Here is a 24,789-nt window from a genome sequence, read left to right as displayed (position 1 = left end):
TAATAATGATGTTTTGTTCCCTTTAATCTTTTTTGATCTCAATCACATGTTTTTTTCATTGCTTAGTTATTGCTCGGACTCTAGATATGGATAAATTCAGGTTGAGGTATTATTGTGCAGACAATTATACGTACCTTATGAGGATCTATACATTTTCAACACCTAAATACAAAGTTCTTTTGTCTTTTCTGTTCTGAAAAGTGGCCAAAAGGTCATCTGTGCAAAAAAAAAAAAAAAAACGAAGGTCCGGACATAATTACTAATAAAGTTACCTGCTTAATAATGTTAAAGGTAAAATTTTAAAACAATCCTTCATATAGATTATTCTATATAAATGTGTAAATATTGCACCGAAATTCAGTCAACTATTTTTAAGGGTGGGAATTATTTCCCGACAGAGTAAATGGACTGAAAAGCTGCATTTTTCTACATTTTACATGGTGTGAGATACAGAGGAGTTAATTTTTGGAAAGACACTTCTATACCAGTGTTGCTAGTATACGGACATCGCTTAGACACAGATGTTTATTAACTTAATATTGCTTCATGGAATTGACAAATTATGCAGCAACTTTACTGAGGCTTGGTACTATGTGCATAAAAGGCTAAAATAATGACACCAAATAAAAGAAACAAATTGTATTTATACCATGTTTATGGAATAGATTTATGGTATTTATATTTAGATGGAAATAAGCCATAGAGAGAGAGAATTTTTTTTTCAAAATCTGCATTTGATGTTCGCCTGGTATCACAGATGGACACAAAATTAGGGCTGCTGTGCAAAATGTTGAGATATTAAGCCAAGAAGCAGAAAAACACTGCAGAGTCTAAATCCCCGCGTGGTGTTTCTTTATTTCCACACTTATTTTCAAAAGAAAAGAAAAGAAAGATATTTAAATCTGTTTTCTGCACCAGGTGCCTTATCTGGCTGCCTTAAACCAAATGCATGCGCAAATAAAAGGCACCAAAAATAACCTGAAATCTGCTTGTTGTTTCCACCTAAAGTCCTCTGTGCAACAAGATTGGAGACAAGACAGCTGGCGAGTTTAGATATCACGCATAAGCCAGAATCCTACACAGGTGGGAAAAGGAATTTATTTTATTTTAAATTATTCAGATTACATGTACTGTATGAGCATCTACTGAAATGACAAATGTTTATCAGAATTTATCAATTTAGTGTTCATTATGTTAAAATACATATTGTATGCATCATGACTTGATGACTGAGAATTTGCACAGGCACATCAACAGCTAAACAAACATTTAAATTATCAAATGTCATTATAGATTAGAGAGCCAAAAGCCAATCAGATGATTCACTTTGAAATCAGTTCAGCTAGTTGGCATTACAGGTGAAGTGTTCTTTAAATAGACAGGTTTAATAATTTAATTTAATTATCTAATTGACTCATCTGTTTTTATAATCTGTGCTGATGCGAGGTGCTTCATCCACAGCTGCTTTGACAAGAAGTAAGTTGTTGTATTTGTAAGGCTGGTTTGTTTTTGTTAGCCCTAATTTATCAATCATTAATGCAACTCAACAAAAAGAGTAAATACAGCATGGTTCAAAAAGTATGATAAACCAAAAGTTGAACTATGTATGAATGCATTTGCTCTTCTAGGGGAGCTCAAACTGAAATAGCAGCAACTAATCTGCTGCTCGATGTTTCACTTCATGTATTCAACATCAAATGATAAACTCCAAGCTCTTGCCACTTAACACATGGAGTTTGCATTTACATTAAATCTAATGAGGTCTACATTATCTTAATTAACGCTGTTTCTGCCAATTAGAACTGAGTAACCTTCTCCACATAGAGAAGCCCCCTTTGATTAGATAGGAGTCTAACAGACTAAATCTAAGCCTTACTGTGAAATTAATTAACCATTTTATCTTGAATTTAAAACAGAGTACCCTTTTTTTGGTAGTCATTTATTAGGAGCAGTAAATAGTATTACGATTCAGTGAATATATCTTCAAAATCTCACAGGACAAATTCCTTGTCCAGAGTAAAAAAAAAGTTGCAGACTGAATACTTGGGGACTGATTGGTTGTGGCATGGATCATTACACCGCCATGTTAGGTAGCTTACTAAGGCATGATGCTGCAAAATGCAAAACACCTTGAGCGCATAATGAGAGCCACAGCACTGGAAACAACCTGGCAGCACACAGAGATACAGGTGATTCTCTAAGCCTGCGTTTAAGCTTTTAACTGAGGGATGGCAGGTAGTGGGGTCTGCGCCACTGAGACACCCACAAAAGAGACACACGTATAAAAACCTGCATCCCACGTAGCACATTCTAAGTCACCAAACACTCACACATTCGTTCTCTGGAGAGACTAAAATACCTCCAATTAGACGCGCCACAGAGCACCTGGGATGGGACCTGGAGCAAAGACACACACTGGCACACGCATGCTCAGACACAAGAGCAGAAACACGCGTGCACTGAAATAACCGGAGCAGATTCACGTTTAAGAGTCTGTGATGCGGAAAAGAAACATCTGGCACGGAGGGGCAACGAGTGCAGAACGAAACAAATGACTTAAAGACACATTTGTACGTGAAAAAGATGATGTGAACAATGTCGTCTTGCACAAAACACCTGCATGAGCAGAACAAAATGAAGTATGTCAAATGCTGATTTCTGAAGCTGTTTAGGAAATTATACCTCATCAGCGATGCACCATATTTTATACATTCGTATTTTGTCAAATTACAGACTCAAAAGTCTAAGACAGTTTTATTTTGAATGATTCAAAGACATCATCAGGAATTGGAAAGAAAATGATACATACAAAAATTAAGTCTAACTATCTGGACTTTGGGCTCAAAATAAAAGAATCAAATAGTCTATATATAAAACTATAAAACAGGACTTTAACAGCAATTTAACCAGCCACAATTAGCAGTGCTCTTGTTGCTTTTGTGGGGACAAAAGAATTTTAATATTGATTAAGATGAGGACAAAAGGTACAATGAATAAAATACAAGATTATGTAGTTAATACAGGATTCATCCTGTAAGTGCTTTTCGAATACAGCACTCTCGAAAATTAACATCTATTAAACTGCTGTCTTTTAGCATGTTGTCTCTCCTATTAAGTGATCTACTGTTTTCAATATCAGATGTTACAATAGGTAAGTCGGTGTTTGAGTAACCTTTTTGTGGAATACTTTTTTTAAACTCTTATTTAAGTATTTTTGACATCAACTTTTTTACTATTAAGTAAAAATATGATGTAGTGTTACTCTTACTTGAGTAAAAAATTTTTCACACACAACGATTTTTGACACACTTTCTCATTCAAAGAGTTTTCTTTATTTTCATGACCATGAAAATTGAAGATTCATATTGAAGGCATCAAAACCATGAATTAACACATGTGAAATGATATACTTAACAAAAAGTGTGAAACAACTGAAAATATGTCTTATATTCTAGGTTTTTCAAAGTAGCCACCTTTTGCTTTGATTAATGTTTTGCACACTCTTGTTTTTTTCTTGAAAAGCTTCTAGAGGTAGTCACCTGAAATGGTCTTTCAACAGTCTTGAAGGAGTTCCCAGGGATGCTTAGCACTTGTTGTCCCTTTTGCCTTCACTCTGCGGTCCATCTCAGGTCTGGTGATTGTGGAGGCCAGGTCATCTGCCGCAGCACCCTATCACTCTCCTTCTTGTTCAAATAACCCTTACAAAGCCTGTCGGTGTGTTTGGGGTCATTGTCCTGTTGAAGAATAAAGGATGGTCTAACTAAACACAAACCGGATGGAATAGCATGCAGCTGCAAGATGGTGTGGTAGCCATGCTGGTTCAGTATGCCTTTAATTTTGAATAAATCCCCAACAGTGTCACCAGCAAAGCACACCCACACCATCACACCTCCTCCTCCATGCTTCACGGTGGGAACCAGGCATTCAGAGTCCCCTTTTCTCACTGCTCTAATGTCCATTCCTTGTCTTCTTTAGCCCAAGCAAGTCTCTTCTACTTGTTGCCTGTCCTTAACAGTGGTTTCCTAGCAGCTCTTTTATCATGAAGGCCTGATTCACACAGTCTCTTTTTAACAGTTGTTCTAGAGATGTATCTGCTGCTAGAACTCTGTGTAGCATTGACCTGCTCTCTAATCTGAGCTGCTGTTAACTGTGATTTCTGAGGCTGGTGACTTGGATGAATTCCTCCTCTGCAGCACAGGTGACTCTTGGTCTTCCTTTCCTGGGGCGGTCCTCATGTGAGCCAGTTTCTTTGTAGTGCTTGATGGTTTTTGAGACTGCACTGGGGTACACTTTCAAATTTTTGCAAATTTAATAATGACTGACTGTTATTTCTTTATTTAATGATGGCCACTCCTTTTTCTTTACATAGCTGCTTTTCTCTTGCCATAATACAAATTCTAACTGTCTATTATGTAGGCCTATCAGCTGTGCATACACCGGACTTCTGCACAACACAACTGATAGTCCCAACCCCATTTATAAGGTAAAAAAATCCCACTTACTAAACCTGACAGGGGACACCTGTGAAGTGAAAACCATTTCAGGCGACTACCTCTTGAAGCTCATCAAGTGAATGCCAAGAATGTGCGAAGCAGTAATCAAAGCAAAAGGTCCCAAAAGGTCCCTACTTTGTTGTTGTTTCACAGTTTTCCATTAAGTATATAATTCCACATGTGTTAATTCATAGTTTTGATGCCTTCAGTGTGAATGTACAATTTTCATAGTCATGAAAAAAAAACAAAAACTCTTTGAATGACAAGGTGTGTCTAAACTTTTGGTCTGTATGTATGTATATATATATATATATATATATATATATATATATATATATATATATATATATACTGTATGTATTAGCAGTTCAAGGAAGCCCATGTTTGAGGCCCAAGCTTAGACGAAAAACAAAGGGAGACCGCACTGCGGTAAGTAAGGAAGAGTTTATATATATATATATATGCTATACAAGTTATCTGAACCTCTACAATGTTCTCATGTCTTTGTGGGCCGGATCTATCAAAGGTTTGCGTGTATTAAAACGTGAGCTATTTCACCGCGCACGCAAAAAAATGTACAAACTGATCTATCAACAGCGTGCTAAAATGGTTTGGTCTTTAAAACGTGCTAAATAGCGCCTCTTATCCATTTAGTACTTTTTCTGCAATGAATATGCAATATGGGGCGTTTACACGCAAAAGTGCGTCTTGTGGGAGGAGAACATGTAAATATATTAATTTAGCACTCGCAAAGTGATTTATCAAACCTGAACGCAATTTTGCTAACGGTATCTGACTCTATTTTTAACACGTTTCAAAAGAAGGTGCAAATTTTCTGTATGCGTAATTGCGCACACATGGCAGCGGTTATTGTCGCAAGAAGGAGACATCGAAATGAAGCAAGGAGACGCAGAGAACGCATTTTTTTCACTGTGTGTGAATATTTTTGGAATGAACGAGGAAACGATCATCAAAACATTTCGTTTATCCAGCATTGCCATTTTGGAGCTGTTGGGGGAACTCCGAATGGATTAGGAGCCAGCCACAAGGAGGACCCACGCAATACCAGATATCACAAAACTCCTTGCAACATTGCACTTTTTTGCATCTGGGATCTCCCAATGTCGTTTTTCAGAAGTGCGTGCAGTCATCTTATCCACAATCACTTCTTCTGAGCCATTTGGTATGTGCATTTTTCTACAGGCCAATACAAAACACCTGTTTTTTTTTTTTTTTTACTGCAGTGAAGTAGAAATTCAGCCACATACCACCTTAGGGAATAAAGGTTGCCCAAGTTTATATATATATATATTTTATTTTATTTTTTGGGATTGGGTGGGGGTGTCACTGTAAGGTTAAAATTTCTTAATGCACTAGTTTGTATAAACTACAAACTACTTTGCCGCAAACCACAAAACGCGCAAAACCATCATTTAAATAGGGCGTCTCCAACAGCTTTGCACCTGCCACCAGTTACACAATCGCTCTTGTTAAATCACCCGCAAACCATGGTTCAGCCCCTCGCGCAAAATTCCAGTTTGCGAGCGCAAATTACTGCACGCAAAATTGGATCTTGATAATTCCGGCCCTGTGTCTCTTCTTCTGTTTCCTGTCTTCTTTGAGACATGATGACATGTTGAGGTTTTTGATTGCTGGCGTCAGCAGAGTCTATCCTTATGCTGTTGACAAATGCCACTCTCTGACTGTTCAGGGTCAGACACTGACAAACCCTGCTTGATGGAGAAAGGAAAAAAGAGGATAAACTGAGAAAAATGGCATGAGGAGAAATTTCAGACACCAGGGGAGGCTCCTACTGGAGACGTAATCAAACTCAGACAGACCTTCTCCCAATCACCAGACCAGTGTAATCAAGCTCAGATTCCAACACCCTTCTCCGTACACACATGGAATAAATGATTAAGGTAATGGAAGGGTGTAAGGTTATTTCACCATATATTTATGCACTTATGCAGCCAGTCCTTGACTTTACTTCCTTCTGTGTGCTGTTTTCATAGAATGCTCATCTGGCCGACTCTCTTTTGATCACTTCCCTGTATTTTAGTCCTTTTTGGTTACGCTATGGAATTCAACACTTGAAGAAAAAGCTTTTTACCATTTTTGAGCTTTGGCCGAACCTGTTGTTTAAGAAAAAACATTTCTATGCAAATCTACAAAGCACAAAGTACCTAAAGCAAGCCTTTTAAATGTCATACTTTAAAAAACATTTCAGGTTTCAATAGATGGAATCGTTACCAGATGGCATGATAATAATGAATTTACCTTATTATACCTTATCTACCTCTGATCAATATTAAACATATTTACAGTGGCTGACTATTAAACCGGAATGATTTGATTATATTTTTAAAAGTATGTATTTTCTTTGCTGGTCTTGAAATGTTTTGTGACATGACCTTAGTTGTAAATAGGTGACAGATTAATAAAATATGTGAAACATAATAAAACTACTGAAATCTCTGAATATGAAAAGGTTAACCTATTTTGGAAGTTCAGTAACTAATAAAATAACTGTAAAAAAACAAACAAAAACAACAACGAAAACTTATCAACTCTTTTGCTACAAGCTGAGATATAGTTACTTCATTGGTGGCGATTAGATTAGCAAACAGTATTAAGAAGTCTGCAATCTAATCTCACCCGTTGCAATCAGTTTTCTCCATTTTCATCCCGATTAAACTGCTCACCCTGTTCACTTCTGAAAATGAACACAAAATCTATACATGTGGGATTGAAACACCCGTACGCCAGGGCACCAGAACTCTCATCTCATTTTGTCCAGTCACGCTATTTCGTAAACTGACATACAGGTGCTGGTCATAAAATTTGAATATAATGAAAAAGTAGATTGATTTCAGTAATTCCATTTAAAAAGTGAAACTTGTATATTATATTCATACATTACATACAAACTCATATATTTCAGATGTTTATTTTGTTTAATTTTGATGATTACAAATGACTACAAATGAAAATCTCAAATTCATCATATCAGAAAATTAGAATATTGTGAAAAGGTTCAAAATTGATGGCCCCTGGTGCCACACTCTAATCAGCTAATTAACTCAAACCACCTGCAAAAGCCTTTAAATGGTCTTTCAGTCTAGTTCTATAGGCTACACAATCATGGGGAAGACTGCTGACTTGACAGTTGTCCAAAAGACGACCATCGACACCTTGCACAAGGAGGGCAAGACACAAAAGGTCATCGCTAAACAGGCTGGCTGTTCACAGAGCTCAGTGTCCAAGCACATTAATAGAGAGGTGAAGGGAAGGAAAAGATGTGGTCGAAAAAAGTGTACAAGCAAGAGAGATAACCGCACCCTGGAGAGGATTGTGAAACAAAACCCATTCAAAAATGTGGGGGAGATTCACAAAGAGTGGACTGCAGCTGGAGTGAGTGCTTCAAGAACCACCACACACAGACGTATGAAAGACATGGGTTTCTGCTGTCGCATTCCTTGTGTCAAGCCACTCTTGAACCACAGACAGCGTCAGAAGCGTCTTGCCTGGGCTAAAGAGAAACAGGACTGGACTGCTGGTGAGTGGTCCAAAGTCATGTTCTCTGATGAAAGTAAATTTTGCATTTCCTTTGGAAATCAAGGTCCCAGAGTCTGGAGGAAAAGAAGAGAGGCACTTCATCCACGTTGCTTGAAGTCCAGTGTAAAGTTTCCACAGTCAGTGATGGTTTGGGGTGCCATGTCATCTGCTGGTGTTGGTCCATTGTGTTTTCTGAGGTCCAGGGTCAACGCAGCCACATACCAGGAAGTTTTAGAGCACTTCATGCTTCCTGCAGCTGACCAACTTTTTGGAGATGCAGATTTCATTTTCCAACAGGACTTGGCACCTGCACACAGTGCCAAAGCTACCAGTACCTGGTTGAAGGACCATGGTATCCCTGTTCTTAATTGGCCAGCAAACTCTCCTGACCTTAACCCCATAGAAAATCTATGGGGTATTGTGAAGAAGAAGATGCAATACACCAGACCCAACAATTCAGAAGAGCTAAAAGCCACTATTAGAGCAACCTGGGCTATCATAACACCTGAGCAGTGCCACAGACTGATCGACTCCATGCCACGCCGCATTGCTGCAGTAATACAGGCCAAAGGAGGCCCAACTAAATACTGAGTGCTGTACATGCTCATACTTTTCATGTTCATACTTTTCAGTTGGCCAACATTTCTATAAATCCTTTGTTTTTATTGGTCTTCAGTAATATTCTAATTTTCTGATATGATGAATTTGAGATTTTCATTTGTTGTCATTTGTAATCATCAAAATTAAACAAAATAAACATCTGAAATATATGAGTTTGTATGTAATGTATGAATATAATATACAAGTTTCACTTTTTAAATGGAATTACTGAAATCAATCTACTTTTTCATGATATTCTAATTTTATGACCAGCACCTGTATAGATAATGCTCAGTTATACTGAGTGTTTCTGGGCCTATACGTCCTAGATGTGAATGTTCTCCTGTGTACATGCTTTAATGTTTGAGTCCACCCACAGAGAGGGCCCTCTGTGGGGATGTTATACTGCTCTAATGGTCTGATTCAAAAATCTACAATGACCAACACCGCTGTGAAAGGAACAGCCGGACACACATGTTGTCTTCCACGGCAACAGGAAGAATGACTGACTTTTATAATTGACAGGTCCACATGTGTCTGTGGTTGAGTGCGTGGGTATGTGACAGAGAGGAAGAGAAGGAGATGTTACTGCAGGTATCCATGAAGCTCAATTAATTGCAGCAGGGGTCCTTATATTGTGTCAAAAGAAAAACCCTGAGGCCATTAGTTTCTGTCATGCAAACACACAGAGGCACACTAAATCGAGTACTGCACTATATAACTCCTCTATAAGAGCAGCACTTTGAGGGCAGGCTTACTCTCCCTGCATGGAATGGCTCTGTTTGTGGTTTTCTGTGTTGACTTTAGTCTTTACAGCGCTGTGACACGAAGTTCATGTTCGAAATTTCATACTTTCTCAAGTTCAGTCCTTTTGCCTTCCTATGGGGTAATGCTTAATAAGTGGAACCTGCAGAGTCACTGAAGTAGAAGGAGGGGAGTAAGCAAGGAAGGAACGCAGGATGGTAGGAAGGAAGGAAAGAGAAATGGGGAATGGTCTGGAGTGGATGGATGATTATACGACTTTTAGAATAAAAAGCAATATAGTCATAAAATACAAACTATTTTTCTACTTTTTTATTTTCTTTTACTGTGAAGAGCTTGAAATACTTTGGTGAAATTCTACTTGTATACTCTCCAGATGGTAGGAACCCTGTCTTTATGATGAAATCTAACTATTTTCTCAGCTGACCAAAAGTGCCAGCCTGTAACGCCATATGTCGTCTATGGTGATAAATAGCTGCCGGAGCTGTTTATTTTAGAGGCAGGCTGTACTTCCAGTGATTACGCTGTGTGACCTCTCACCAAGCTTTTGAGCTGCTATCAATTGTGGCTGTTCCAGCTCGACCACGGATGACAGTGCCTCTTATTTTTAGCAGACTAGGACACATTTAAAGGATGGTGGTCAGGAAGACGCAGATAATGAATCTGTCAAGTAGGTTGATCACTGAGTTGACTCTATCATATCTTCTATCAGTGCTTACAGCCATTTAATTAGCCAAGAAAATGTCAGACTTTGAAGTGTGGAGTCCAAGTCATTAAAATGAGACTCTTTCGCCAGCATTTGTTGTTGTGCCAGAGCAAAAAAAACAAGCTAACATCCACAACAGTCCAAATCTGAACAGCTTGTTGACCATAAATCACAACAGTTATTCTGTCTGCTTCTGTCTCTATTAGTGCTGTTACTCTTATCCTCTTGTCCGTTGATAGAAACGTCTGCATAACAGCAGGATGGGAAGAATAGAAAATAAATACCTCATTAATTCTGAAGAATTTCTAAAAAAGAAAGAACAATATTTCTACATCTTACTGCATTCAGATCTTACAAGAGCAGCCTAACAGAGTGAAGACGGGGAAAAAAAGGAACCACAGGGAAGAGATATGACTGAGAGGAATTAAAAAAGAGAAGGAAGAAGAGGGAAAAACTGTTAGTGATTTGAATGATTTAATTTGTATTTTCCTTTCTCGCTGAACCAGGCGAACTGCCCAACTCTTTAATTAAATCTCGTTTGGCAGGCATTTCTTCACTTAACTTTGGCTTGTGTCTGTCAGTTTACTTTAATGAGTCCAGCATACTTACTCTCTTACATAACTGTAAGAAGAGTAAATCTGCATATCACAGTATATAAATGTTATTGTATTTGCACAATTTCTCAAGGTCAAATGTTAAAAGTTGTGTATTTTTTCACAATGAGAGGCAGCGATGAGTACATTTCTAGGACATCACTGATGGATTTCCATCATGGCATCGTGTTACCACACACCAATGCTCTAAAACACTGCTCTCAAACTCCTGCTTGTCCTTCTTGCAGATGATCCATCAATTTAGCAAATATAATTAGCAGAATCTAGCTGCTACTTTAAACTCCAAGCGAAGCAGCCAGGCTGTACTTACTTTTTCATACATAGCTTCTCCACTTAGTAATCCTCAGTGGATTAAAGTGCTGATGTGGGAGCTGTTCAGTGTTTTTCTATTCTGAAACTACTTAAAGATTAGATCATCTTTAATATGTACTGATACAAAAAAAATACAATTCAAAAGGGCATAACTTCTTGTACGTATGTTGTATGAAAATATGATACCATCAATTTGTATAAAGAACTTCTAAAAATGTAATGAATCTATGTGTAATTTGTTTGTTAACTGATGCAACTCTCTGTATCATCCTTCCTTTTAAACATCACTTTAACTCATCGGTTTGTTGCCCAGTTTTTATTACATCTCTTCCTCATCTATTTCTTTATAGATACTAATAAATCAAACCTGCCGTACGCGACATGTTATATTTACAAGAGAAATGTTTATTGTAGAAAACACACACTTATAAAGTAAAAGAGCCGTAGACACACAGACGTGCAGATGTTTATGGCCAGAGACTGATCAGTGAATCCTAACTATACCCTTAACATTCCCTAAAAATGCCCAGGGGAACACTTTAATCTGACAGCTGTAACAAGGTACCGTGCCTATATTTATGTGATTGTGTTTCCAATGTGTATGTTTGTAGACAAGGATGCCAAAGGATACAACCCTGTAAAGAGAATCTAATTAAAACACTACGCAGCCACAAGGGACAGAAAACTCCCTCCCTTCCTCTCACTCTCCTTTAAACATAGTGAGCACTTCAGCTGAAGGACTGCTAGACAGTAGAGTCAATCCGCTGGCCCCCAAGGAGAGAAGATATAGTGAGAAGCATTCAGAATATGTAGTAATTCATTGGACGAGAGAACGTGATAAAGGCAAGAGATATATACTCAGGCTGAATTTTTAACCTTTTATACTTTGCAATTCCTTTGAGTGAAGTCTCTAATAATAAACAAAAGGCTATGTGTCAGTCCAAATACTGTGCAGCTCATCTAATCAGGATCTGGATGTGCAGTTTTTTGCTAATTTGTGATCATTGTAGTTTCTCTGAAGCAGGTTTTCAGCAGTGGTTCAGCCAATGCAAAATAAAGGACATAGGTTGCAGTAATAGTTTCATATGAAGCTGATGGAGCTGAACTGGTCTGTGTGTATAAAGCTAGAACTGCTGCCTCCCAGCTTTGGGAGAAAACTCAGTGGGTCCCCACGATAAGTTGGGACCACTCTCTTTGGTGTCATAATCAACAGGCATGGGGTCCTGATGTTGGCATACATACCCATGGAGACTTCCAGAAGGATTTCATTAGGAACAAGCTGCAAAGTCTAGCAGCAACAGATCTTAACAATGCAGATGTGCTGTAAAGCTGCCTGTGGTCTTTTTTAAATTGAGAAATTAAAAAGCTGCGTCAGAAGCTTCACAGGGAATCTTATTTTTCCCTAAAGAGGACAGATAGTAAATGTATTTGTTTCTGACACGTTGTATAGATAAAAAAACAAAAAAAAAACAAAAAAAAAAACACAACTACTGATCAAAATATACCACATACTTTTGGAAACAAGCAATCAATGGTGAATATTTCTTGCTTATTTAAAAATTTCTTCTACTTGATGAAACTTCATCACGAGAGCTGTACTATGTTTAATTTATAAAGCTCCATCCTAATTTTTTCAATATCATCAACAATTCAGGCATTTATTGAATGCCTTAATCAAACTCTGTTTTATTTATATAGCCATAAATAACAGAAGAAGTCAGCTGAGGACATTACACTAAAAAAGTAAACAAAGTCATCTCTAAACAACCAATTCTGGTCTCTATTAGAGAGAACACCAATTGAGGCAAGAGAATTTTTTTAATTTTGTCCTCATAAGAGATTTACCATAATTATATGGTAAAGAAAGGCAGAGAAAAGGCAAATGAGTCAACGTGTGTGCTTCTGTGTCAGTGTTTTTTTTTTAATTTACTTCAGATAAAAATCATACAGAACATTTATCCTCATCTTAACACAATTATTTGGTTCAAGGGCAAATATCTACATAATTTTGAGCCAGAAATGTCAAATATTTAGGATAAGGATAATTTAGAAAATCAGGTGAACTATACCACGGCGGTCCCCTATGATGTCACTCCCATTTGACTGGTCCTGCTAACCCAGGATAGAAGCATGACTCCTGCCTGGTTGGATTGCAGTCTGATGCTTCACATGCTGTTCACATAACAAGCCCTGTTTGATTTCACATCCAATCCTCCAACCCCATAAAGAATCTTTTTCTCTACCTGAGATGCTCAGGTAGACAGCAGGGCTCGTCACATTCTCTCCTGTCATCTCGTTCACTGCCTCTACATGGTAACGTCCTGCATCTGCCGCGGTGGTTGCCAGGACAACTAGGTGATTGTCCAAAGTGATTGCTCTGCAGGGTATAAATGAAAAACACACAGTCAACATGGGTTTGAAAAAAAAATATACCATATAAAACACATGCCTCTTTCCAACACCACTCAGTCTTTGACAAGAACAACGCTCAAACTAAGACTCTGTCAAGAGTGAGTGTTTGCTTCCAAGATGATTCAGAATTCATAAGTGGGGGAAGGAAACATTGAACCCAAGCATCAGAACCAGAATGAGGATTCAGAGCTTAAATGAATTTTTCCTGCTGTCTCAGATTGATATTTGGCTCATTTTGTGTAATGTTGGATCCCTTTGGCCATTTATTCTTGTTTTTCTGTGTATCTTCCTTTTTTATATTGATCCATCCTCATTTCCCCATGTACAAGCAGAGATCAATAAGCCAGAAGCATGAGGTTTGCGACAATACAGACACACACAATAGCTAAAAACATACAAAACAACATACATGCAATGTGTGAGCATGATGCAAAGAGGAACTTTGGAGTGAGAGATACTGCGAGAGGGCGGTAACCAGGCGATTCCACAAGGGCAAACATTTATATTCTTAGCACTTAGATTTTCTTGTATTTGAACCAGTCTGTCTGACAACAAATGCCAGCAGGCAGGCAAGAATGGCGGGATGTTTTTTACTGATGTTACTTGTGTTTTGAGCATATAGCTGGCTGGCATTCTGCTTCAAAATTCTGACTGAGAGCCTCGTTGAAATAAAATCAATATGACCAGAGGGAGAATAAAGCCATATTAAATTGAGATGTCTGTCTTTTATACTCATATGCTCCGTCCGTGTCTGTGCTCTCTGCTGCACGCAGGATGTTGTACACTCACACTTTAAAACTATTTAAGAAATACTCTGTAGGCTGCCTACCTTTGATATAATGAATCACTGGGCTAATGCAGTTTGAATTATACTTTGTTTTTTGTTAAAGTGCTGGCACAGACATTTTATTTCCTTGTACATCTGGGTACAAATTTAATTTAGCATTGTTTAGTAGTTTGATCTAAAGCTCAATATGGGAAAAGCAAGTTGGCTCCAAAAAGATCCATGAGGGAAGATTTTATGTCCAGGTAGTTTTAGGTTTTCTTTTACTCACAAAAAAAGGAAACACATCACTTATTTCTGTTGTAGTTCATCTTCAGCTGAGGCAGGGAGGAAAGGACCAAAATAAAAACAGTAGTTTATTTTCTAAATGTGATGGAGAAATTGGCAGAGACTGTCCTGCTGGCAGTAACATCAGTAAGATGTGTCGCGATCAACAGTAGTTGTCAAGGTTTGTACTCATCTAAGGAGGGATTTTAGGGCACTTTCATTGTACAGAAACTTTCTAAAACCTTGCTCCACTACTGGTTTCTTAGTTGCTGCTTAAGCCTCCTCCAAAGATTTTCTGTAAGCTTGCAGTCTGGAGACATCATGGCTTTCTTTTCTTAATAATGTGTTTTAAACCATTGTCATGTTTAAAATATATATTCAGAAGTCCAGCTGATGAAAAAATGGGTCATATCATGTATTTGGTACTTGGCCCTTTTTATTTGTTTCTGAAGATTATCAATTTGATGATCAATTTGTGCATCAAGAAAGCAAATAAATCATATTACCACCTCTGTCCATAACAGAAGGATTTATCGAGAAGTGCTCAGCTTGCACCATACTGCATTTTGCACCATATTTATCAATTTATTTGCAATGCACTGAACCTTCCATATCAATGCCTTTTGCACCAATATTTTTAAACTGTGTTTCTTTTCTCCTTCACTGCTTACATTCTGATCACTGCTGCATTTTATAAACGGTAATGTTCATTTCACTGTTCTAGGCTGCTCATTCACTGTTGAAAAGCTGTATGCATCATAATTTTGTTTTGTATACACTCTGTGTAAACAAGATGACAATAAAGTCTGTGTAAATCTAAGTTTTTTTATATTTCCTCAGAGTGCACCTGGTCTAGCTAGTGCCAAAAGTTTGATTTTGGAAGCCGCACTTTCTTCCAAACCTTTCTTGTTTTATTTAGATGTTCACTAGCAAACTTACAGAGGGGCTAAAAGTCTTCCATCAATTACCGTGTCTGGGTGGTTGTGGTCCCAACTGCCTTCAGGTCATTAGCAAACTGTGAATGTGAAGTAGTGGTCTGATCCCTAACCTCTCTCGTTATAATCCCAGCTCACTAAGGCATGATTCTGCATTAAGTTTAAAGACTGAGGAAGATTGATTGTTACAATAGAAGTTTTCTACCAGATGCTTACTTGGGTCTGAGAAAACTCTCTCCACTGTTAACTTTTGCTGTTAGATGTTTGACTGTTTGAGGGATTTTCAGTATTTACGGCTCATTTCCTGTCACCCCACATCACATCATCTTAACATTATGTAAAACGAAAAATGAGTTTTTGACATAAAACATGATGTATATGATGGAAAAACAATGATATCTAACTAAAAATACAGACACATTTCAAGTTCGCAGACTTGTTGCTGGTCTTATAGCCCAATCGTATGGAAGTAGATTTTGACTTCGAAAAAAAAAAAAATCTAAACTGGATTTTTTTATTTGCTAAATACATAAATTAATTTAAAAGATGAAAAAAAAGATGTTTCATTTTCAAAAGATCTTCCAGCAAAGTCACTTTGAAAATTAAAATGTATTAACAGAAATGGGTTTTCATTTAAGGGCAATAAAATAGAATAAAAGATAATCTAAACTGCATTTTCCTCTTTACGACTGCTCATCCTGTTACTTAATAAAATGATTAGGAAACTTATTTTTAACATTTAATCTCCAAAACATATCCCAACACAAAGTTTTTCTAAATTAATTTTGAGATGTCAAATTTGCACATTAGAAATGCATTAGCAGAAATACTTTTTCATTTCAAAGTTAAAGCTGAATTTTGTTTGGCTCATTCATAGAATTAACAATAGAAAATCCAAACTGCATTTTCATTTTCTTCCCCAAGTCTGCTAATTTTGTTACCATATTAAATTATAACTAAATCAAAAATGATTAACATGTGAGACTTCTTCGGGTAAATAAGAGGAGAAATTAAAATCTTACAAACACCCAAATGTCTTCAAGAGTGATTTTAAAGATTCTTCAGGCTAGTTTTCTCCTTACTGCTCTGCAGAGTGCAGAGTGCCAACATTCAGATGGCCTTCTCTAATTCTTGTTTTAAAAACATGACATTATTGGAAAGCTTAGACTACATCTTTTCAGTATCAGAAAAATAACTCAGAATGGTTTTGCCATAGCCTGTTATTTAGCAAAACAATATGGAATGGAGCTAAATTGATTAGCAGCATCCATGGCTTAATTAGCTGTGTTAGTGTCTCTATGTCCAGCTTAAAACATGACAGTCCTATAGTATGTACCCCAGAGAGAAGACAGAGGAAGAGGAGTGGAGAGAGAGGAAGAGGGGAACTACAAATAATGTGAGGCTGTTCGATAAGGCAGCCACATACACACCGACAGACACACTGAATTCCTCGGGTCTAATTTTATTTTGTGTGATTTCCCAGGAGTGCATAAGGAAGAGCCAGAGTCTGTACCCTAGCAATGACACCTCCCTGCATGTTTCTCTTTGTGTGCATCTTTCAATCACATCCACCTGCCTAAAGCAGAGGCTTATACAAAACCTACTCTTAACACAGGAAGGATGAGCTCAGCCTTGTTTCTGAAGGCTGGAACACAATCAATGGCTGTTTAGTTTATTAATAGCACAGACCAACTATAACTTTTCCACTGCTTTATCCTTAACATGCTGATTTACAGTGAAGGCATGTCTCTTCTTGCTCACAGAGTCTTTGGAAGGTTTCAGAGAATCTAAATTAGCAAGTTAACATTCAAAGTCAAAAGATCTCTGAGGGCAGGTGAGCGCATTGCAGTAGGACCAATTAAAACAACATGTGTATTTCTCTACTGAGATTTTTTTTTCATGTTTATAATTTCATTTTGCACAGTATCATTTAGGTGAAGCAAAAATTCTTCTGGTTGGCCGTAGCATAAAAATGTCTGCTTCCATACATGCATACCTGCTCCTATGTAATTACAAATAGCAGTTTCAAAGGCAATGCAAGCATAAAGATAAAGACTTCTAGTGAGAACATGTTCATAAATAATCTACTTATGTATAATATATTACATTTCTGTCAGCAAATTCCAGGAATTATTACACACTGTAGCTTTTAGCAATACTGCAGCTCTAATAGTGGCTGTAAAAGTGCAATGGTTAGTGTGTATGGCCCATGTACACAGGCCCTAGTCCTCGACTCAGAGACCCAGGTTCGAATCCAGCATGTGGTACTTGGCTGCATGTCTCTCCCCCTGTCTTTTACCCCTTTACTGTCAGCTTTTTTTTTTCCAATAACGAGCCACTAGTGCTGCAAGAACCTAAAAAAATAATAAAATTCTGTATTTTCTCAAACATTTTGTAAGGCCTGGTCTAGGCCAAAAGGGTGTTACTCACCCAAAAATGTATTTTTAATATATATAAACAGTCTAAACGGTGTCTATATTACAGCCATGGTTCTGAACCCTGGTTGTTAGGGACCCCTGACCTGCATGTTTTAGATAAGTCTCTGTTTGTTGAAGACATAAAAACCTGGATGACTCTTAACTTTCTGCTCCTGAATGCAGACAAACCAGAAGTTATAGTCTTTGGACCAGAGTCTCTGAAAAAGAAACTGATTAGCCAGTCACTTCATTTGGATGGGATTAAACTGATCTCAGATAATAAAGTAAAAAATCTTGGTGTTATTTTTGATCAGGACCTGTCATTTAAATTCCACATCAAAGAGGTTTCTAGAATTTCCTTCTTTCATCTGAGGAACATTGCAAAAATTAGAAATATCCTGTCCAGGGGTGATGCTGAGAAACTAGTCCATGCATTTGTTACTTCAAGGCTGGACTATTGTAATTCTTTACTATCAGGAAGTCCACAAACTGTAGTTAAAAGCCTTCAGCTGATCCAAAATGCTGCAGCCAGAGTTCTAATGAAAATTAAAAAGAGAGATCATATCTCGCCTATCCTGGCTTCTCTTCATTGGCTTCCTGTTAAATCAAGAATAGAATTTAAAATCCTCCTTCTCACATATAAAGCCTTAAATGGCCAAGCTCCATCTTATATCAGAGATCTGATTGTTCCTTATGTTCCTAACAGAGCACTTCGCTCTCAATCTGCAGGTTTACTAATGGTTCCTAGAATTTCTAAAAGTAGAATGGGAGGCAGATCTTTTAGTTATCAGGCTCCTCTCCTGTGGAACCAACTACCAGTTTTAGTCCGTGAGGCAGACACCCTGTCTACTTTTAAGGCTAGGCTTAAAACTTTCCTTTTTGATAAAGCTTATAGTTAGGGTGGCTCAGGTTGTCCTGAGCTATCTCTATAGTTATGCTGCTATAGGCTTAGACTTTTGGAGGACATAGGGACCCCCATTTCATCATTCTGCTTCATTCTCTCTCTGTTCTCCTATTCTGCAGAATCTGTTAGTTCAATCTCTAACCTTCTGCTCTCTCTGCTTTTCCTCAGAGTAGCTTTGCCTCGTCTGTTCCTGTTTGGCTGTGACGTCATCCTGGAAAGAAACATCAGCTGTGCTGCTTCTATCAACACCCTTGTTTATAGATGTTGGAGATCGGCCTGTTTTCCAGTGTGGTCCTGTTTCTCTGACCGTGACTGAGTGGATGTGCTCTCTTCATCCTCTGTCTTGGGAGCTGCCTTGGAGCTCGTCTGCCTGGCTTTGTGTTTCCTGGACGGGGCCGCCTTTTACAGCTGCTTTTTGTATCTCTGCTTCTGTCTCCTTGAACCCCAGTCGGCCTCGGCAGATGGCCGCTCACACTGAGCCTGGTTCTGCTGGAGGTTTCTTCCTGTTAAAAGGGAGTTTTTCCTCTCCACTGTGGCTACAAGCATGCTTAGTGTGGGGGATTGTATTTGAGTCAATGAGTCAATGCAATCAACTGGTTTTCCTTAGATAGAAAACTTTGTATCAATTTGACTGTATGATCTGGTTGAACTGTAAAGTGCCTTGAGATGACATGTGTTGTGAATTTGGCGCTATATAAATAAACTGAATTGAATTGAATTGTTTCTGCACATCTTATTCAAATTAGGGCTCCTTTGAAAAAGGTGCTACAGAAGCTTGTTAATCATCACTTCTTTTCTAGTGTGATGCGACAAGGAAACACAACCTGCGAGAGAGGCCTTCAGGAACAGGGTTGGGAATCACTGTATTTTAGGCTTTCTATGGATGATTTACATTACATGCAAGTTTGATTAGTTCTGCTGTATTTACTGGACTCCATGAGAGGCTAGAAATATTTCACTCACTATTGGCCACCAGAATAAAATACAAAAATTAAATAATTGTGAAGCACACTGTGTTACCCACTAGGGGTTCTAGACCTTTGGGTTAGATCAAAGCATATTTATGTCCTTTAACAGCCTGGTCAAGAGTGCATAGTAAAGAAATTAAGAAAATAAATCTATGTTCACAGATGCTGGTAAAGATTCTCAGTCATCTAGGTCATAGTCATTTAAAAAAAAAACTTAACAGTGTCTATTGGATTATATTATAGTCAGTTAACTATTATGGTATGTTCACAGATATTCTACACTATGTCTGTGCTTGGGCCATTTTGCAAAAAAGAATCAGACTCAGTCTTAAAGGAATTGTACACCCAAAACATGATTAGCCTTCATTTTCTACTCACCCCCATGCTGAACAACACTCTGGAGTACTTTTTTGATATCTCAAATGCATTTGGAGATCTGGGAGGCTTCTTGCTGTCTGCTGACATTCAAATAATGGAGGTCCATGGCGCCCGAGGCAGAAAGGTCCATAAAAGTCCACAAAAACGTGTCAATATTCCTCCATACTGCTCGTCCAATGTATTCCAAGTGTCCTGAGTGGGTAGCATCCAGAATTTACTCGAAACGAAGTCATTTAGAATGTTTTTAGAGCATAAACAGTAGTGTATAAGATTTCCTGAAAGCGCGTTCACGACGCTACGGAAACCGCGGCAGACCAAACCAGGCGAAAGTGCGCATTCAGCTCAGCAAAGAACTCATGCTCTTCCTCAACACTGAAGTCCTCAGACATTTTTCTTTCGTTGTTTCTTTCTTTGCACAGGTAAACAGCACATTTGTTCTTCGACCCTTGCATTATTGGCAGAGCAGACGCTGAATGCGCACTTTCATCTGGTTTGGTCTGCCGGCTTCCGTAGAGTCGTGAACGTGCAGGTGCGCGCTTTCAGGAAAAAAATAAATTAAATTAGTAAATTATGGACGCTACCCACTCAGGACACTTGGAATACATTGGACGAGCAGTATGGAGGAATATTGACACGTTTTTTGTGGACTTTTATGGACCTTTCTGTCTCGGGCACCATAGACCTCCATTATTTGAATGTCAGCAAACAGCAAGAAGCCTCCCAGATCTCCAGATGCATTTGAGATATCAAAAAAGTACTCCAGGGTATTGTTCAGCATGGGGGTGAGTAGAAAATGAAGGCTAATCATGTTTTGGGTGTACTATTCCTTTAAAAACCATTTGGAGTTTCTAAATCTGCAAAGCTCGGACACAGTTTACCTTTAAAGCAACTGTTGTTGCTTCTATAAGGCTACAAGGGCTTTCAATCCTGAGGTTGTGAGTTCGATCCCCCACTCCCACAGACTGCCACTCTGGGTCCCTGAGCAAGACCCTTAACCTCAAACTGCTCCCCGGGCGCCTCACAATGGCAGCCCACTGCTCCCCAAGGGGATGGGTTAAATCCAGAGAAGTAATTTCCCTCTGGGATTATTAGAGTATATATAAAAAAAAGAAAATAAAAAAAAGGTACAAATTGGGGTGGGGTGGGTATGACTTTAGACTTGATATGCAAACATGTAGGGCAATTATTTACATTCAATATATAATTTACCATTGTTCAAGAAAAAAAATATGCAAGAGGACTTGACTTTATTTGCTTGAGATTTGATGTGGGATTTGAGGATAAAGACTTAAGAGTAGTGAAACGACTCAATAATAAATATGGTTTATGGTTGTAATGTAACCAATGTTTAAGGCATATTAATTCGTGCAAGACATCGTAAATGAAACCAAAATACTTGAAATTATAATTCTGGTCAAAGCAGCAGTGCCTTGAAACAAGTCCTACAAATAGCAGCGCACATAGGCAGCTAGTGTGTGTCTCCAAATGTTTGCAATGGAGTTAAGATTTAATAAGAAAAGAAAAAAAATCAACATTCAGCTGCCTATATTTAATTAAATGGGGGGGGGGAATGTTAGGACTTTTAATTACAGTTGATTATAAAACAGCCCAGTTCATGTAGGTGTGCATTTGTGAGACAGATTCTCCCAAGGCAAAATAAATTAAATATGGCAATCAACTCCATTCCGTCCACGTCTCCTTCTGCATATCTCTGTCTATCCCTCCTCCCCACCTTAAGAAATAAAAAAACTCTTCTGATTCATTTAACCAAATCCCATTTCCTATTTTTATACATACAGATTATAATCTGTGCATTTTCACATTTTATTTACGACTCTCCATCATGCCATTTCTTCTTCTCATTCCATCCAGCTGTCCTGCTGTACCCCCCCACCCCCTCAATGATTTCTTTAAACCAAAGCGCCACGCTGGATTGGTCTTTCATTTGAGAGTCTGGCCCCAAGTCTAAATAAACCCTCATGAGCCTCAGCACTGCAACACTGACTTCTGAACAAACACATGCAGGCACACATCCGCAGTATGCCAAGAGCTAATTAGCACACACATGTCGCAGGCCACAGGATGAGTAAGGAAGAATGTGTGTGAATGTGTAAGTTATTTAATATTTCATACTGCCTGAATGCTTGTGTGTGCTTTAGCATCATGTCTGGCGGATTGACTTTCACTCTCGCCAACGATGCCTACCCCTTCCCCATCTGCTCTCCTCTATCTGCGATAGGCAGCGTGCCACCTTCCTGAACCTCGGTCCACTCTGACACACGGAGGCACTGGGTGCAGAGGAGTGGCCGCCAGGGCAGAAGGAGGGATCCTCCACTGTAAACAGAGTCCAGACAGAAGGCTTTTTGGCAGCCTCCCCTTTAAAGCCAGAGCCAGCCGGCCGCTTGCACATTACGCTGGATAAACACACACCTAGTCCAGGCAGAGGCACAGCTTGGACCATTGCCTCTGCCTTGTACCTGATGTAAGTGGCTGTTTACTTTGTACTAAGTCCTTGGAAATGTGAAAGCTCTCACTGACTGCTACAATATGCGTGTGTATGCGGCCCTGTTTAAATCTTGTTTAAATGTCTTTCAGGTCAGGTATTTATTACTAACTTCGCTCAAGTTGAGGTGTTAAAGTTTTTTTTAAGCATCCCTGTCCTCAAAATTGCCTGTCAGCTTGAGTTGTGGTGAGCCGTTCTCTTTCCTGAAGTAATTGGTAACTATAAAACTCAGCAGCAGACTGAGCTCTGGTCTGAATGCAAAGGAGAGCAAAGGAGTTCTTCAAACGAGGCGTAACATATCTGACTGAACAGACACAAAGTTCGAGAGATCTCTATCCAAGTTTTTTTTCAATTAATAATAAAATAGATTAATTCAATAATGAACTACAAATTTACTATAAATACTTCCAGTAATGGATGGATGAATGAATGAATGAATGAATGAATGAATGAATGAATGAATGAATGAATGAATGAATGAATAAAACGATGATGGATGGATCATGGATGGATGAATGGGTGATGGATGGATGGATGGTCAGTTGATGACAATCTGGCAATATTTGATTTGATTCTGTTTTTGATTGATGCTGCAGTCAATGTATCAAAGTATATTTTTAGAAATCCTAGATATTCAGCTATATTTTATCACAAACCTTGTAATCTTAGGGCATTTAAATGTGTCTTTGTGTACATCTATATACAGTGGGGCAAAAAAGTATTTAGTCAGTCACCAATAGTGCAAGTTCTCCCACTTAAAAAGATGAAAGAGGCCGGTAATTTTCATCATAGATATACCTCAACTATGAGAGACAAAATGAGAAAAAAAAATCCAGAAAATCACATTGTCTGATTTTTAAAGAATTTATTTGCAAAATATGGTGGAAAATAAGTATTTGGTCAATAACAAAAGTTCACCTCAATACTTTGTTATATACCCTTTGTTGGCAATGACAGAGATCAAACATTTTCTGTAAGTCTTCACAAGGTTTTCACACACTGTTGCTGGTATTTTGGCCCATTCCTCCATGCAGATCTCCTCTAGAGCAGTGATGTTCTGGGGCTGTCGCTGGGCAACACGGACTTTCAACTCCCTCCAAAGATTTTCTATGGGGTTGAGATCTTGAGACTGGCTAGGCCACTCCAGGACCTTGAAATGCTTCTTACGAAGCCACTCCTTCGTAACCCGGGCGGTGTGTTTGGCATCATTATCATGCTGAAAGACCCAGCCACGTTTCATCTTCAATGCCCTTGCTGATGGAAGGAGGTTTTCATTCAAAATTTGACGATACATGGCCCCATTCATTCTTTCCTTCACACGGATCAGTCATCCTGGTCCCTTAGCAGAAAAACAGCCCCAAAGCATGATGTTTCCACCCCCATGCTTCACTGTAGGTATGGTGTTCTTTGGATGCAACTCAGCATTCTCTCTCCTCCAAACACGACGAGTAGAGTTTTTACCAAAAAGTTCTATTTTGGTTTCATCTGACCATTTGATATTCTCCCAGTCATCGTCTGGATCATCCAAATGCTCTCCGGCAAACTTGAGACGGGCCTTGACATGTACTGGCTTAAGCAGGGGGACACGTCTGGCACTGCAGGATTTGAGTCCCTGGCGGCATAGTGTGTTACTGATGGTAGCCTTTGTTACTTTGGTCCCAGCTCTCTGCAGGTCATTCACTAGGTCCCCCCGTGTGGTTCTGGGATTTTTACTCACCGTTCTTGTGATCATTTTGACCCCACGGGGTGAGATCTTGCGTGGAGCCCCAGATCGAGGAAGATTATCAGTGGTCTTGTATGTTTTCCATTTTCTAATAATTGATCCCACAGTTGATTTCTTCACACCAAGCTGTTTACCTATTGCAGATTCAGACTTCCCAGCCTGGTGCAGGTCTATAATTTTGTTTCGGGTGTCCTTTGACAGCTCTCTAGTTTTGGCCATGGTGGAGTTTAGAGTGTGACTGTTTGAGGTTGTGGACAGGTGTCTTTTATACTGATAACGGGTTCAAACAGGTGCCATTAATGAAGGTAACGAGTAGAGGACAGAGGAGCCTCTTACAGAAGAAGTTACAGGTCTGTGAGAGCCAGAAATCTTGCTTGTTTGTAACTGACCAAATTCTTATTTTCCACCATATTTTGCAAATAAATTCTTTAAAAATCAGACAATGTGATTTTC

General features: G+C 38.6%; 1 protein-coding gene across 2 annotated transcripts in view; it reads right to left on the bottom strand.

Moving 5' to 3' along the window:
* Nucleotides 1–24,789, bottom strand: part of LOC119783647 (protein sidekick-1-like) — a 433,545-nt gene that overhangs the window by 196,177 nt on the left and 212,579 nt on the right. For both annotated transcript variants that reach the window (XM_038285267.1, XM_038285266.1), the window contains exon 5: nucleotides 13,289–13,422. In XM_038285267.1, coding sequence (XP_038141195.1) covers nucleotides 13,289–13,422 — 134 coding nt within the window. The remainder of the gene's footprint in view (nucleotides 1–13,288; nucleotides 13,423–24,789) is intronic.

This window comes from Cyprinodon tularosa, unplaced genomic scaffold (assembly GCF_016077235.1).
Source record: "Cyprinodon tularosa strain WSP-4 unplaced genomic scaffold, ASM1607723v1 ctg21, whole genome shotgun sequence".
Taxonomy (NCBI): Eukaryota; Metazoa; Chordata; class Actinopteri; order Cyprinodontiformes; family Cyprinodontidae; genus Cyprinodon; species Cyprinodon tularosa.
The sequence above is the reverse complement of the archived record's forward strand: the minus strand, read 5'-3'. Positions and strand labels throughout refer to the sequence as shown.